The sequence below is a fragment of the Toxorhynchites rutilus genome, chromosome 3 (assembly GCF_029784135.1).
Source record: "Toxorhynchites rutilus septentrionalis strain SRP chromosome 3, ASM2978413v1, whole genome shotgun sequence".
Lineage (NCBI taxonomy): Eukaryota > Metazoa > Arthropoda > Insecta > Diptera > Culicidae > Toxorhynchites > Toxorhynchites rutilus.
This window is the reverse complement of record NC_073746.1, coordinates 76,560,822-76,577,062: the sequence shown is the minus strand read 5'-3', so window position 1 is coordinate 76,577,062 and position 16,241 is coordinate 76,560,822. Positions and strand designations below refer to the sequence as shown.

Genomic DNA, 16,241 nt, shown 5'->3' with positions numbered 1-16,241 from the left:
GCCGATTTTCCCCAGGCAGCTAGGTTTTGATGTCTCGCCGGTTTTGATGGGAATGCCGCATGTGTCGTCAATTTCGACCAATCAGAAGTGGATATTTCCGTTAGGATAGGGGTTGAGATTTTTCAATTGTTCGATGTTAGTTTCATGACATATATTATTTTATTCAATGTAAAAAATTGTTATGGAGTGCTGGAATCGATTGACGCAAAAATTTCATCAAACCATCATGAAATGACTGAGCAATAAGCGTTTGAAATTGGACAATTTTCACGATGTGCTCGATTTTCGATTTTCAATTTGTACCCCAATATGTTCCCGAAAGACGTAATCCTACGTCAAAAATGACGTGTCCACGTGGACATCATATAAACCCCCACCCCTCTGACCGTGGACAAACGTGGACATTTCCGTGTTGTACGGGTACCATCGTAACATGACACACATACTTTGGTTGTACATTGCACTGCATGTCAAACATAATAAATTTGACCATGTTTCCCCCCGTATTTCAATAAAAAGGTTTTCATTTAGCGTCTAAACTATCAAACATAATAAACAAGTTTCCAATTTGAGTTATTAACTCAAGAGAAAATCAATGAAAAGAATGTTTACCAAGTGTTTTGATTCAGTATTGTCAAAATTGTTCAAGCTAACCCACCACTACCCGTCTATGACGCTGCACACAGTTGGAATTGACAAACTGTAGCCATGTACAACGGTGAAACAGGTCGGTACAGACACAGCGTTTCTGCATTGTGCAGGGTTGCTCTGTAGGTTCAAACAGAAAGATCAAAAACGGAAGACGCGAACCTATTTACATGTAGTCAAACACCAGGACTGCATGTTGGGGACTGTTTCGAAAGATATCATGCGGAGAAGAATCATGGAATATTATTATAATATAAAAACAGCACACACTAACACATTTGTCAGTAAATATATACCTAAAGGTTACAAAAAATTTAATAAATTTTGTTTATTGCTCTTTCAAGTAAAAATAATTCCGACCAGTACGACACCTATGTCCTAATTTAATACGACCGCAAAGGGTTAAAAGCTGCTAACAACTTTCTGCTTCCTCTTTAGCAGAACGTTAGCTTCCTCTTTAGAACGTTATTTTCAAAAATACATTTGTTTTAGTTAAAACAAGTAGGCCTTTCATTTCGACGATTGAAATAAGAAATAAGGAGTAAGTTTCCCTCTAATTTGAATTTAGTTCGAACCAAGGAAAGTGAAGTGGAAGGTAAAACGTAATGTCAGAATTGCCGTTCGGACGTATCCCGTAAGTTTGAACTTGTTTACATAGATGGTATCCAAACAACACTAAACATTGACTACAGTTTCGCCGGCACGGTTGATTGTCGTTATGAACCAGCACAAAAAACAAAGCTGCAAATTATGCGCCAGTGGCGGTTCCACGATCAAAGCACTCCCTGAATCACATTAGCCGAGCCAGCTGGAGGAAGCATATGCATAAAGGTTACTAGGTTACTATTTTCAACGACAACTGTTTATTCATTATACTGCTTCAAATACCTTCGACAAAATCAAGTGTAACCATACCAACGTAAGTAATAACATAAACAAATCCAAACTTTTCGTCTTGCCATTCCTCATACGTCTTTTCTATATAGTGTAAATTACGAGCCACCTGTTAACTCCACCATCTTGGTTCGAACCTGTGCGGCTGCTCTTACTGAATAACGCATTTTTAATGTCCACTTCCCCTGATATAATATTTATCCGAACGAAATAAAAACAAACGAAGTTAGAGTCACGTAAATGTTTACTCCTGAGAGAAAATATTCGATAAAAAGTGGAACGAAGAGTTGCCAGATGATTTTAAAAAAAAGTCTGTTACAAATGTTTAAATGTCTGTAAAAGTGCGCGGATCTGTAGAAATGTCTTTTAACGTTGATTTTCACAGATTCAATAGCAGGGAAAATGGCTACGCTTGTCCACGGAGGAAGGGGGGGGGGGTAGTTTAAAATCGTGCTTTTTCTGTCCACGTGGTATGTGGACAGCCCCTTATGAATTTTAGTTTCCTTCGATATGATAGTAAAGATATTTGAAAAAATCACCTGGCATCCCTGATAGCACATGAAAGATTAGCTGCTACCTGCTTGCTATACATTGTTCGATGACACCGATTCTATATCTATACTGCTGTTAAAACATTTGACAATTTGTTCCAGGAAGGTTTCCGAAATTCTGTATTTTTGCCTACGAAGGAACTATTCAAGTAACGAAAAATTTTATTTAGTCATTCGTGTAGAGGGTGTATTTAACCAACTCGATACGTTTCAATAGAGTGAAAACATAGAGGAAAAAAAAGAATACACCGTGTCGAGGGAGTGAGTTTTGTTTTCTTTTTTTACGTTTAGTTGGTTTTCGGAACAATTGAGCCTAATCTGAAGTCCAGAATGGCCGCGGAAATAAAACCTGCACCGCGAAGTGCTAACGATCGTTTCAGTACCACCAAGAAGCCGGAACTGCTGAGCAAGCTGGAAGGCTGCAATGATGACGTTAATGCAGCGATACTTATCCCCGGAGAGGAAGGTGTTATCAGTGTTTGTGATGACAAGTATGTTAATTGAATTTTGCCATATCCATCGGTTTTTTTTCGCGACCAATTTGCTACATTTTGCCTGTTTTCTGTGTCGTTTCGTAATGTTTATGTTTTGTGGGGCTGGATGAATTAGCATAATGACGAACCTTACAAACCATTGTTTTTTTATCGTTACGCCTAAAAGGGGGTGGGCGATATGCAACCCACTGATAGTATTAATCAATGCGTAGCATTGACTGACTGATCATTTGATAAAATGGATGAGTCATAACATGATTGAATCTGAACCAGTATTCAAAATGAATTGTCGAGAATGGATACCACTGCAATTTTTGATCGGTGTTGTTTTTTACATATTTGGAGCGACACATAAATTGATTTCATTCTCTATTTCAGAACTATTCGAGTATGGTTGAGACGCGATTCGGGACAGTACTGGCCGTCGATATGTCAGTATATGCCATCGGGGTGCACCTCGCTCTTTTACACGCCAGAGACAAGGACTTTGTTCATCGGCCAAGAAAACGGCACTATATCACAATTCGCCCTGTCAGACGATTGCAACAGGTTGACACCGATTCGAGAGTATCTGGCACATCAGGCACGCATTACCAGTGTTATTTTCGCTAAACATTCCGGCTGGGTACTGTCTGCTGGACGCGACAAGTTCTTTGCTTACCACAGCACCGAAACCGGGGAACGCTTGGGTTGTTTCACATTCGAAGCGATATGCACTGCGATGCAGTATCCTTTTTTAAATAATTGTTTTGTGTACCACTTCGGATTTTGGCAGTTCTTTCTAAACTGTGATGCATCCTTAACTTTCGATATAGATACGATTCCCTTTCGAAATACGCCTTTATAGCTGATTACAGTGGTCAAATAACGATGCTGAAGTTGAGCGCAACAGGCGCAGCGGTGGTCACCACTATGAAAGGACACGCGGGATCTGTACGGGCACTGTACTGGGCCGAAGGGCCCCAACTGTTGTTCAGTGGATCGTACGATCAGACTGTCATTGTGTGGGACGTCGGAGGCAAACGTGGAACTACATATGAGCTGCATGGACATAAGTAATCAGCGATGGTTTTACTTTTTTATTGTTTCATAACATTAACGTTACTTTATTTCAGTAATAAAGTTTCCTCGCTGACGTACGCCAGCAACACACAGCAACTCATATCGGCCGGCGAGGATTCGGTTATCGTGTTCTGGGAGATGAATGCTATGCGAAAGGTGGCTCCCGAGTGGGTTGAGTCGGATACGTGTCAGTTGTGCACGAGGGCCTTCTTCTGGAATTTACGAGCGATGATCGATCAGAAACAGATCGGGATTCGCCAGCACCATTGCCGTTACTGTGGTAAAGCGGTCTGTGACAAGTGCTCGACCAATCGAATCAATATTCCCATAATGGGTTTTGAGTTCGATGTGCGTGTCTGCGAGGGATGCTTTCAGCGGCTGAAGAGTGAAGAGTAAGTTATGCTTTGAAAATGTTTTTTTTTCATTTTTTGTCCACATACGAGTCGTTTCATCTCAAAAATAGGAAAAATGCGTAATTTTGCCCTCGCAATTGATCATCCATTTTCAATTGCAAGAGCAAAATTATTTTTCAATCCATCAAAAATTGGATCGATTCGTGGTAAGCCGACAAACCTGTGGCGGACGGATTCAGAGGGAAATGAAAAGTCACGGTTAGACTAACAATAAAACTAACTTTTATTCGGTGAAAATATATTCCGTTGTTAACGACACCGCGCGTGGTAAAAAACTGACTATTGTCGTTTCTCTCCTTCTCTTCGTTCCTCGACATAGAGTGATTCTCTCTCTGGGAAATTAATAGGGTGTGCCTAGACGGCAACCCATAAACCGGCCGATTATTTCCGCAAAGGATCCGTGAATTGCCAGAAAGATGGGAAAAAGTTGTGACTAGCGATGGGCAATACTTTGAATATTAAATTTGTAACAATTTCTACAGAATAAAGCATTAATTTTTGAAAAAAAACCAAGAAACTTACCGGTACTCCTATTACTTGTAGTGTATAATACCGTAGTAATAGTATATCGGAATATACTTGTAGTAGGGTACCAACTGATTTACTGAAGGTGCGCTTTGATGCTAGCTCTTGATGAACAGTCTGGGCAATCGAGTTATGACGATTGAGATAAGCTCATTCGGCTAGCGTTCCACAGCCAGTTATGACGTGTTCAATCGTCTTTTCTACTTTATTGCACTTTCTGCAACAATCGTCAACGTTTTCGTGCAAGATGCATTTCTCGTAGTTTCTGGCTGCTATTATCCGGTCCTGAAAGGCTACCATAAACCCTTCTGTTTCAGAAAAGAGTTCACCTCGCACCAGTCATGTGTTGGATAGTGCTTTGTTAATATGCGCTTGCTCTAAAAGATAGGTGTGCGTCCCATTAAGTTCTTTTTATTTTCACGTCATTATTTTCTCCTCATCAATCAGCTTAGCTCGTACTGCTCCTGCGCCAGAGGCAGGGCACTGAATCCGTGGTCTGCCTCACAAACAGCGCGATAGATATTGTGACGGGTCTGGCTTTCTACGAATTATTTCCGCAATTGCTGGATCTGGGAAACGCAAAGCGCAACACGTGGTAAGGTGAATCTCTCTATGGACGACATTGGATTGTGCATGCGGTGCTTAGTAAACGTATCTCTCATTGCTCTCTCGATTGCTTTTAAACCAGTTTTCGTTAAACCAGTTTCAGCACCCCGAAACTGTACGTGAGTAAAGGAACGGCAAACGTATTGACGGCTTTAATCTATTTTCCGCCGAAGAGGTTTGCTTTCAAAACCTGGTTGATTCTGATCAATAATTGTTCCTGGAGTTCCTTCTTGATTTTTGTCTGACAAATCCCTTTCAGTTGCAAGCATTCCAGGTACTAATAGGATTTGTCTTTCACCAAATCTTGAATAGCTTCACTCTCGTTAATGCGCAATCCTCAGTATCCATCAATCGTCCACGGTGGAGTTGTACTGCCGTACACTTTTCAATTCCAAGTTCCATCCGCACATCGGAACTGAAGTCTACTTCTTCTTCTTTTTCTTTGTTTACGGAGATTTGAAATCTAGTGATTCATTCGTCTCCGGAACTAAAGTCGCTAATGTACTTTACTAGACTAGGTTCTGTTGATTTCACAAACAGTTTCAAGTCGTCCATATAGAAGGTATGGTTTATTTTCGTCGTTTATGTCTATTTATGTGGTGCCAACCTTCCTGATTTTTCAGGATTTCCCAGACTTCTTAGCACGCTCCCTGATATCCTGACGAACACTCAATTTATCCTGATTTTTGTGAAATGATTCTGATTTTTCCTGATTTTTGTACTTTTTGTACATTATTCGTGATAAATATACTGGTTTCCATGCCAAAGTTTTCTATCACGCTAGGTCTCCGGTTAGCACTTGTACATATCTTACATTAAGTTAAATTCTCTAGACGCAAAACTGTACTTAACTTTTTTTGTCTCTACCCTCAATTGTTTCGTGGCTTTTCAAACAGTGCTAGAAAATTTCATGAAACCAGATTGTCTGACGAATTTATGAAATTACGAGATTCAATTTGAGGAACACCATTACTTTATTGAGAATTATGTGTATGTAGATGTATTCCCAGAGTTGTTAATGTAGGAATACGTTTCAGAGTGTAAAATTACTCAGGAGAAAATTCCAAAGCCAATATAAAAAGATTTTATATTTAATCTGTTCGTCTGATTCAAAGTAGAATCAACTTTAACGATTGGACTATGGTAAATATATCTATAACCGTACTAAAAATCTTCTACTGCTGATATGCTTCCCCCATTTGTTGAGTAAAGATTCATTTCAAAGCATGGACGATGAATTCAGTGAAAATTTGAATATTGATTTCTCTGCAATTGACTGTAGTGATGCTGTAGGTTTTCGTAAAAAAATATAAACGATCGAAAGGTCAGGTGAAACACTAGCACTTCTGCTTATGGGAGAATTTATACCATGCTTATTAACTCTTTTTCATATCCGGTCTCCGCTCGAAGAAAGATATATTCTGTTTCTGGTGGGACTTGGAATGGGTTCTGTATTATGAGCTACTACCTGTTTCTCACATGTATGACTCGCAGTAGTTTTCGACGAGGAAGCAAACATGTTCTGGGAGGATAGAATATTGAAGCTGTGTGAAAGATGACGAAAGATTGTGAAACAGAACTATGGATATAGAATTAAATTAAAATGCTTTGATTGAAAATGATGTTTTTGTGTTCCCAAGAATCGACATTAACTTTTCGGACAACCCAATATGAGCTATCCTGATTTATCCTGATTTTCATTTTCATTCTTCCTGATTTTTTGAAATTATAGTTTGCAACCCTGGTGGTAGCCATGGCTGCTTCGGTTGAATGCTCTGCTCAAGGGGTTCATTGCAAGGCGGAAGCACAAAGGACTGAATGTGTCACCTTGGAATATTCCCCTACGAATATTGACAGTTCTGGATCTCAACATAGCTTTTCCGTCGGTGATACTATTTAGATCCTTGAGGAACTCCAGACGTAACCGGAAGTAGTTTTGAAAAACAATTATTGTTGAAAACCTTCTGATAACTTCCAGTCACATAGGACTTTGAACAAAGCACGTGAGATATTGTATTAAAAGCCTTCGAAAAATTTAATAAATTCAGGACTACTGGATTTTCTCTATCCAAAATAACACCTATTTTTTCATCTCATATTTTTATTAGGCTCATTTAGCAATTCAGTTGGAAATGGACAGTCACATCCATAATCATGGAATAATGATGGAAAAAGAAGGGAAGAATATTGAAAGCAATATATGCTTTCTCTTTTTGTTCTATTTCAGTTACTGGACGCACAAACACTTCTTCTTCTTCTTCTTCAATGGCACTAACGTTCCTAGAGGAACTTCGCCGTTTCAACGTAGTATTACTTGCGTCATTTTTATTAGTACTTAGTTGAGATTTCTATGCCGAATAACACGCCTTGAATGCATTCTGAATGGCAAGCTCTAGAATACGCGTGATCACAGTGCAAGTCGGAGGAAATTTCTTTGACGAAAAATTCCCCCGACCAGAACGGGAATCGAACCCGAACACCCGGCATGTTAGTTATGACGCTAACCACTCGGCCACGGACGCACAAACACAGAGAGAGTAAAATTATTCTTCTCGCGAGAGATAAACCTCTACGCTTCGTATATTATGAACCTGTCCATATTCCACCCATGTACATGTCCGCACCGATAAAAATGTTCTACCTTTCGGCTTGTTTTAATTTCAGTAAAAATCATGGAAAAACACATTTTTATAAAACATTTGGCCAGTTATTTCGAAAACCAGTATATTGAACTGTAATAAACTGCTTTTAAATTTTCGAAAACATGAGTTTCCAAAGATTGAAGTTTTCCTTAACATGTCCGTCTTAACCCCTTCTGCCCTAAGATGTTGGTCGTGTTATATGGCGGTTTTGTTTCATCTCGCTTGTTTGTTTTGATGTATCATTCATCATAGCATCTTTATTTGTGATGAACCAACTATCCGGACAGATACCGGATATCCGGCAGTCAGATATTCGACTCTTCTTTTTTTGCGAATACGAAACTGGTAGAAACTGAATGTGTGCATGAATCAAATAATAGAATACGTTTTGAGGAGGAATGAATACTTTTTTACATAAATATAATGAACGATGGTTAAATTTCCATTTTAGATTAACATCTTTCAATAGATAATAAAGGTTTTTTACAAAAAATCTTAAATAATTTTTTTTAATAATATTAATACTGGACGAGTAACAATAAGGACTACAAATTTCAATATGCAAAGAACATCATTTAATTATTTGCATTCAATATTAGAAAAAAAACTAGAAACTGTCTTCAGAGATGAAAATCTGAAGGAGAGTACACTTACTTCACTACAAATTAAAAAGAAGTAACAGAAATAACAAGTTTTGGGTCTGTATTAAGAAGTCAAAATACCCAAAATAGCTAATTCCAACTATTAACTGTTGAAAACTGATTGTGTATCCATCATAACTTACCAATGGTGAAATTTGAGTACTGTTAATAAGCTAATAACAAAAGTAATACTGTTTATAAATTTTTGTTATGAGTTAATATAGTTTTAATTTTGAACCAAAATTCTTGCATTTCAGTAATCAACACTTATTTTTAATTATGTATGAATGATGTTGGTGCTCCCGTGGCCGAGTGGTTAGCGTCACAACTAACATGCCGGGTGTTCGGGTTCGATTCCCGTTCTGGTCGGGGGAATTTTTCGTCAAAGAAATTGCCTCCGACTTGCACTGTGGTCACGCGTATTCTAGAGCTTGCCACTCAGATTGCATTCAAGGCGTGTTATTTGGCATAGAAATGTCAACTAAGTACTAATAAAAATGACGCAAGTAATACTACGTTGAGACGGCGAAGTTCCTCTAGGAACGTTAGTGCCATTGAAGAAGAAGAAGAAGAAGAACCAGCTGATTTGTTATGATTTATCTTCTGTCAATGGCCGGATAGGCTGAATAACGTATAGTTACCGGATAACCGTTGCATCTCTGATCTTCATAAGTAGTTGACCGAGAGATAACTTATTCAGCTCTTTTTTTTTGTTTGGAATCTCCATCAATTTTATATACTGCCGCCACATTACCATCACTTATCGCTTCCATCTATCATCTACTTTAGGCGACCATCACTGGCAACATTCCACGACGCCAAGCACAGCATCGTGGCGATGGATCTGGACGAATCGAGGAAAAGACTGTTGACCGTTGGACAGGATCGTATCATCAAAGTATGGGATCTTTCCTCGATCTGGGCCTAAGGTGTATATGCTTCATCCGCGTTAATGAACACAGCGCGTATCAAACAGAGAGGAAGAAGCATATCTGGGAATATGTAACTGGAACTCGATGCATATATCGAGGGAATAATTCACTAGTAATTGGATAAAGAGTCATAAAACCACTGTACTATTAACACTCACATTTACGCCGCTCCAAAATTGTATAGAGGAATTAGAAGTGTTTTTTTTTCTACTGAAATGCGCAGGATCTACGCGGATAGCTCTTGCGAGTAGAAGTGAGAATCAACAGAAAATTTATTTTGTATGAAATTAGGAGGTATACCGCTATATCGTGAAAAAAAATTATTGGATACATTTGGAACAATGTTTTAAGAGACATTATAAACGATTTAACATCTGGCTATTCCACTAGAGATAAACCTTCTGAAATAAATAAATATTAGGTTAGAAGGTGGGTTCTGTAATTATACCAAAAGTAAACTATAACAATAATCTACGATGATAGCATAGCAGGATAGAGGTAGCAGGACTCTATCATCATTATTATTTTTTTGTTTGCTAATTGTTCGGATCTTTCTCAATAGACTGAGATGGTTCCTAACTTGTATGGTAATGAATGTTAATTATTTACAGAAACAAAAGAGTTAATTGTTAAAACAGGTACATTGCTTGATTTTATTGAATGCTTGTTGTGAACGTTGTAGGTTTGAATTGGATGGTTTCAGCGATTCATAATTTATGTATGTCCACATTTTCATCAGATTATATATCCCCCCCCCCCCCTCAAACTGTACAATATGCAATTATCGGTGCTTTTAATGTTTTAGAAAGGCGAAGTTACAGAAGGCGGCGTCGTGAAATTGATGTTTATCAAAAATTGTGAACCAAACAAAATTGTCGCGTGAAAAAAAATAGCGAACCGAAATCGAATTCAACAGAAAAGATGTGGTTTAATGAAAACTACGAATATACCGTACTAGACATGTAGCAACCGATAGCATAATTAAATATTGTTATCATAAAAGAAGATAATAAATATATCATTATTTTTTGTTTATTTAAACATAACTAATAATATTGAATAATGATGGTTTTTTCCTCTGCACATCTAAATCCACCATTGTGCATATTGTGTAAACTAGCCGTTGTTTTTGTTTGCTTTATAACGTGTTTATTGTGGATATTGTGGCAAATCATTTCACATGCAGTGCTCCGGAGTGTCACGTGCCCTGAAGGGTTACTTCACCTCACATCGTAAGAACCTATTTTGGATGTTCAAAGTTTCAAATCTATTCCGGGGATTCGACTCTCCGGTGCCTAGAACATCTGAGTGTCAGACTGGTTCAAAATGTTAGGTCAGAATGTTTGTTTCGGTTCTTATCTGTGTACAACCGGAGATAAAGTTCTTGCTCGATTTATCCTACATCCGACCAGATGTGACAAACGATGAAACATCTGCAATGGTCAAAGCAAACCTGGAAATCTAATCCGAGCTTGAAGTCGTCAAATTGGATGCCAAAGATACTGACACCAGCAACCTGCGTGTCATCTCCTTCAAAATCAGTCTTGATCCAGCTTTGAAGACGAATGGCCTTAGACCCGTCATCATGACCGGAAGGGCTTGTTTTCCGTGAATTCGAAGATCACTCGGGTCAAAAATTTCGGAGACCTTCTGCTTTGTATCAAACTCCCAAGCCAGCGGCATTCACCTCAGCCACAACTTAGTCGATGAAGGGACACCAGGACGCACTCAAATAGACATTTTGGAAGCCTTCTGTCCACTTAGCACAGTCGAGCACATTAGTCCTGTATGTCGTAGCCGCAGCTATTAATAACACAACATTGATCATATCAACTGTTTCCGCTGTCCGGTCTAACTGAACAATGGAAGAACTGAAGGAATACTCTTACGCCTAAATGGCTACTTTCTTGCAAAGACCAGCAAACTTCGGACTGGTTGAAGAAAGTGGTTCCCAGTATAAACCTGGGAGATAACACGAAAGTGGTTGCTCTAGACGCAAAAAATATACCGCATCCAGAAATTCTTCATTCTTTTTTCCTACAAAGCGTAACATTTAGCGACGAGAGACTCAAGAGACTCATAGAGAACCAAAACAAAAAATCTCTTCTTTGATAATGAAAATGGCGAGAACTCCTCCGAAAACCATGGAGGTTGACAATCTGATTGTTCCTAACTCAAGCGGTACAAACTCAACGGCTACCGCAAGAACTTTGGGTCCACAAAGAAAGAGTACTAGGTATTCAAACAGGTTCATGTAAGTTGCTCAAGCATGACTCCCCGCTGTCCCGCTGTCTTAGTTAATGCAAATATTAAATACTTTCCTGTTACAGAGTTCATTCAAAGGGACATCGTCGCGGTCAGAGTGTACTGTTTGGTTGGGCGTTCGGAAAAGGTCACGAAAACGATAGCTGTTTCGGCGTGCAGCTAGCACGCATCACGTATATTCAACGACTATGTAACAGTACAAACATGTCTCTTCAATACTAGTTTACATTCATTCACTTAAACTCTACACAAACATCCCTTATTGCTAATACTGGGCGGAGCATCTCACCAGAAGAGAAAAATGGAAAGAGATAGACTGAGGACGGACAAAAATGGTAAAAGATGTTGTGGGTTTTAGCCTTCCGCTTTGCCTGAGCAAGCGTGGCTTAAGTGGGTCGTAAACATAACATCGGACACTTGCGCTGTGTGGCTAAGCGTACACATGTGGCTACAAGTGTCGTGTTCATTTATGGTATTTGAATGTTATTCCGTCGGTCGTAAAGCGTATAGCGGGTGACTAATACTTTATGACTTGTGGTTTAACGAGGGTTTGGGAAATTGGATAATTGAATTTCACTAAGTGTGAAATGAGATGAAACATGCGTGAGATAGGATATAAGATTAAGGATAATACTACAAGAGTGGAAGTTTCAACCGCCAAATAACTACGACATCGCAATTGCGTCGGTTTACCTTCCTGGCGACGTTCCTGAGGTTCACCCACGAGAGATAGCGGCGTTTATAAGCTACTGCTGTGAAATCAACAAAATAATCATCATCGGCTGTGATGCCAACGCTCATCACACTATGTGAGCAATTACCGACATTAACAACCGAGGTGAGAATTTAGAATATCTCCCGTTGAACAACATAGATATTGCTAACAAACCAAATGAACCAACGTTCACAAATGTTATCAAACAAAAAGTCTTGGATCTAAAACTGTGCAGTCCGATTATTTCAAATAAAATTCATAACTGACAGGCTTAACAGTTCAGAGAGAATATCGAGATCAGAAAAAAACCAACTGGGATCTATATCCCCTTGATCTCGAGTCAAGAACTCTCGACACAAGAATAAGGCCGATTCAGCAGCTTGAATCAGCTCCAAAAGAATTAAACGAAACGATAGTCTCTGCCTACAACAGTAGGGTAAAAGGGGGAATTTGGACCTCCTAAGCAAATCGCATAAAATTTCCAAACCAATACGGTCTAAATAAAAAATGTAATATTGAACACTGAGCAACACTTGTTTTCTCTCAATCAATAGTGTTGAATCATAATATAAAGCTTCGAGCTACCAAATATATCATACAATAAAAGATGATTTTTGGACATTAAAATTTGATGTGGGGTGATTTGGTCCAGTGTGTGCTTCATCGAAAAAAAAAACATACTTATGTTTATGTAAAGTATTTTACGATAATGTTACAATCAGTAACAATGTTTTGGAATCGATACCAGGTGTCTTGGCCAGATTCCAGACCAGAAAAATTGGACTCAGACCATCATCAAAAATTGGACTGAGACCATCTCGAATTCTGCATGGATCTTTCCACTGTTGTTCGAGCATTTTCAAACACTTTCAACACTTGGTTGAAGAAAATCCGTTCTTGAAGGCCCGCGTTACTTTTTCAAGCTCCTCCTTCTTCCAACGTTGTCTGCCCATCCTCTTTCTTGTAATTCAGCGGTATCCGGAATCGATTAGACCAAAGAAAAGCCTCACACTTGTAGGACCGATTCAACCCACAGAAACGTGTCCATATCACTCCACACAACATCTTCTTCTTCTTCTTCAATGGCACTAACGTTCCTAGAGGAACTTCGCCGTCTCAACGTAGTATTACTTGCGTCATTTTTATTAGTACTTAGTTGAGATTTCTATGCCAAATAACACGCCTTGAATGCATTCTGAGTGGCAAGCTCTAGAATACGCGTGATCACAGTGCAAGTCGGAGGAAATTTCTTTGACGAAAAATTCCCCCGACCAGAACGGGAATCGAACCCGAACACCCGGCATGTTAGTTATGACGCTAACCACTCGGCCAAGGGAGCACAGGGAGCTCCACACAACATGCAGAAATTAAAATGCAATTAATTTCATTTATTGTTATCAAACTTACAGTTTCACTACATTAAATTGTTCCTCTTCTGTAGACGAACAAAACTTTACTGCACAGTACTCGAAAAGTTTGTTTAATCAGCGGGAAAAACCTTAAAACCACGATCGGAAAACTCACATTTTTTGACAATCAAAGTGCTTGCTGTGTTCATGCTATCGTTTCCTTCTAGCTGTCGAATTTTACCAAAGTTTTTTTTACGTTAGGTACATGCGGTTCAACAATAGAAAGAAACATTATGGAAAATCCAAGTTGAGCCGTACTTTTTGAGATAAAGGGGTGGTCCAAATCACCCCGTATGTCCAACTCACCCCGTGTTACCCTGATTGCACACTCAGAAAAGTTGTTAAAGACTAGAAACGTTCCTTGGTGGAATAAAAGGATCGAACGACTTCGCAAAATGTCGCAGAAACTGTTCAATAGAGCAAAAGTTGCTTCGGACAAGTCTCAATATAAGAGAGCCCTAACTGAGTAATGCAGAGAACTAATTCGATCTAAACCTGGGTGAATGCGAAGATGCATCGGAAATACCCAAATCGTTGCAAGACACAATTAGACTCTATCCAAAGACCACTCGAATGGGCTTGGGCTTGGGCTCGTTCACAAAAACTCCCTCAGAAGTATTAGTCCTACTGATGAAGACTCACTTTACGGGATCTACAGGGTTCAAAAAATGCTCTCGAAGGTGTCTCACAGGACCTGAAAGTGCAAAGGAGATCGCAAACATTGCTGTTGGATTGGTTTTCACGAGAGCCAGAGTAGTTAACGCGGTGAGATCTTTCCTACTTTACAAATCTGATGGGATTTTTCCACTCCTGATTTGATATGGAGAATCAAAGCTGATTCCACGTCTAATTTTCACATTTCACGTCAATTTTCACGTTACCGTTTTTATTCCAAAAGCTGGGAAACGTGATAAATCACTCCCAAAATTATTCAGATCAATTAGTTTATCATCAATACTGTTGAAAACTATGAAAAAAGTACCGCTTTGTCTCAAATTCCGAACACTTAAGCTTTGTTGGCCATTAAACGGCATCTCTTTACTCGAAATGTTACTTTTTTTGCGAAATCAACATGGTTTTTGGATACAATAGAGCCTTTTATTTCATTTGTCTACCATAAAATTGATCTATAAATACATATTCATTGTGAAAAACTAAAAATATGTCTGATTACATTTGTCTCGAATTCCGAACAGCAAAAATGCAATTTTTCAAAAGAAATCATGACTTTTGAGCTACTAGACCAATTCAGATGATTAATATACCAATATCAAAGCCAATTAGCTATTCTTCTTTGGAAAAATACTATACTTCCAAAAAATTGGATTTTGAGCTTCGAAACATGATTCTTCGTCTTCGAATTCCGAATTTGCTAACGCAAACATTTTATCGCTGGTTTTGACTTTCACTTCCTGGCAAACGCATAGTATTATAAGTTATAAGCAGTATCGATACCTGTAAATGATGTCAAAACGAAGCCTATACCACACAGAATTTTAGGGTTTTTATTATTCAATTATTTATTACATTAAAGTTCAGTAAATTTACACTTAAAAATGAAGTGTTCGGAATTTGAAACAAAACGGCATTATATTATAAGTCATTATAAATCTAATGGCCCATTGTTCCGGATCTTAGCTGCGGGAATTACCCTGAAGCAGACAGAAAACTGGCAAGTGTCCTCGATGGTTGGACTTGAGAAAATCGCGATGATTCTGCTCCAAAGTGGATCTTTCTGGATGAACGCAAAACTTCAAAGGTTTGAAATAAAAGAAGGTTGACTCCGCTAAACACGTCTCACTCCGAAGAAGAACTTTATTGAACTAGATGCTGAATAGGTACTGGATACAAAGAATTATCTCCCTTGAGGTTTATAAATTTTCCTAATTTAATCGGCGATTTATCTCGGGAGAGTAAACGTGTAGTGAGAGTAACTTATGTTGTAAAATTTCACTTTTCGAATATTTCTCTCGCAGTGTAATCTAGTATCACAATGTTATTTTAATTGTGAGTAGGGTTTACAATATGCAAATTACAATTATTTTGTAATGAGCTGTCGCAAAACACTTTATCTCAATACCAGTTTTCCTACCAAACAGGCAAACCCACAATCACAGCCAGAGATACCAACCTTCCTGGTTCTTCAGGATTTCCTAGACTTTTTGGCATGTTACCAGATATCCTGACAAGCATTACGAAGCGTTACGAAGGGCGTTAGAAGGTGTTTGCATAATGACGCGAAAAATTGTGATTCGAAGAAAAAACAATAATCTGGAACTCATCGTTAATGCACATCGTTCATCGACTCTCTCCATGTTCTTCTTCAATAGCACTAACGTTCCCAACGTTCGCTTTCTCATCGTAGTATTACTTACGTCATTTCTAGTAGTACTTAGTTGAGATTTTCATACCAAACCACACGCCTTGAATGTATTCTGAGTGCA

The 16,241-nt window shown here is 38.7% G+C and overlaps 1 protein-coding gene across 1 annotated transcript; it reads left to right on the top strand.

The window, feature by feature from the left end:
• Positions 1-2,160: 2,160 nt before the first annotated feature.
• Positions 2,161-10,454, top strand: LOC129779284 (WD repeat and FYVE domain-containing protein 2). The gene is made up of 5 exons (XM_055786684.1): positions 2,161-2,584; positions 2,966-3,313; positions 3,403-3,642; positions 3,703-4,041; positions 9,266-10,454. Exons 1-5 carry the CDS (start codon positions 2,424-2,426, stop codon positions 9,402-9,404), a joined length of 1,227 nt encoding a protein of 408 aa, XP_055642659.1. The 5' UTR covers positions 2,161-2,423; the 3' UTR covers positions 9,405-10,454.
• Positions 10,455-16,241: the final 5,787 nt, after the last annotated feature.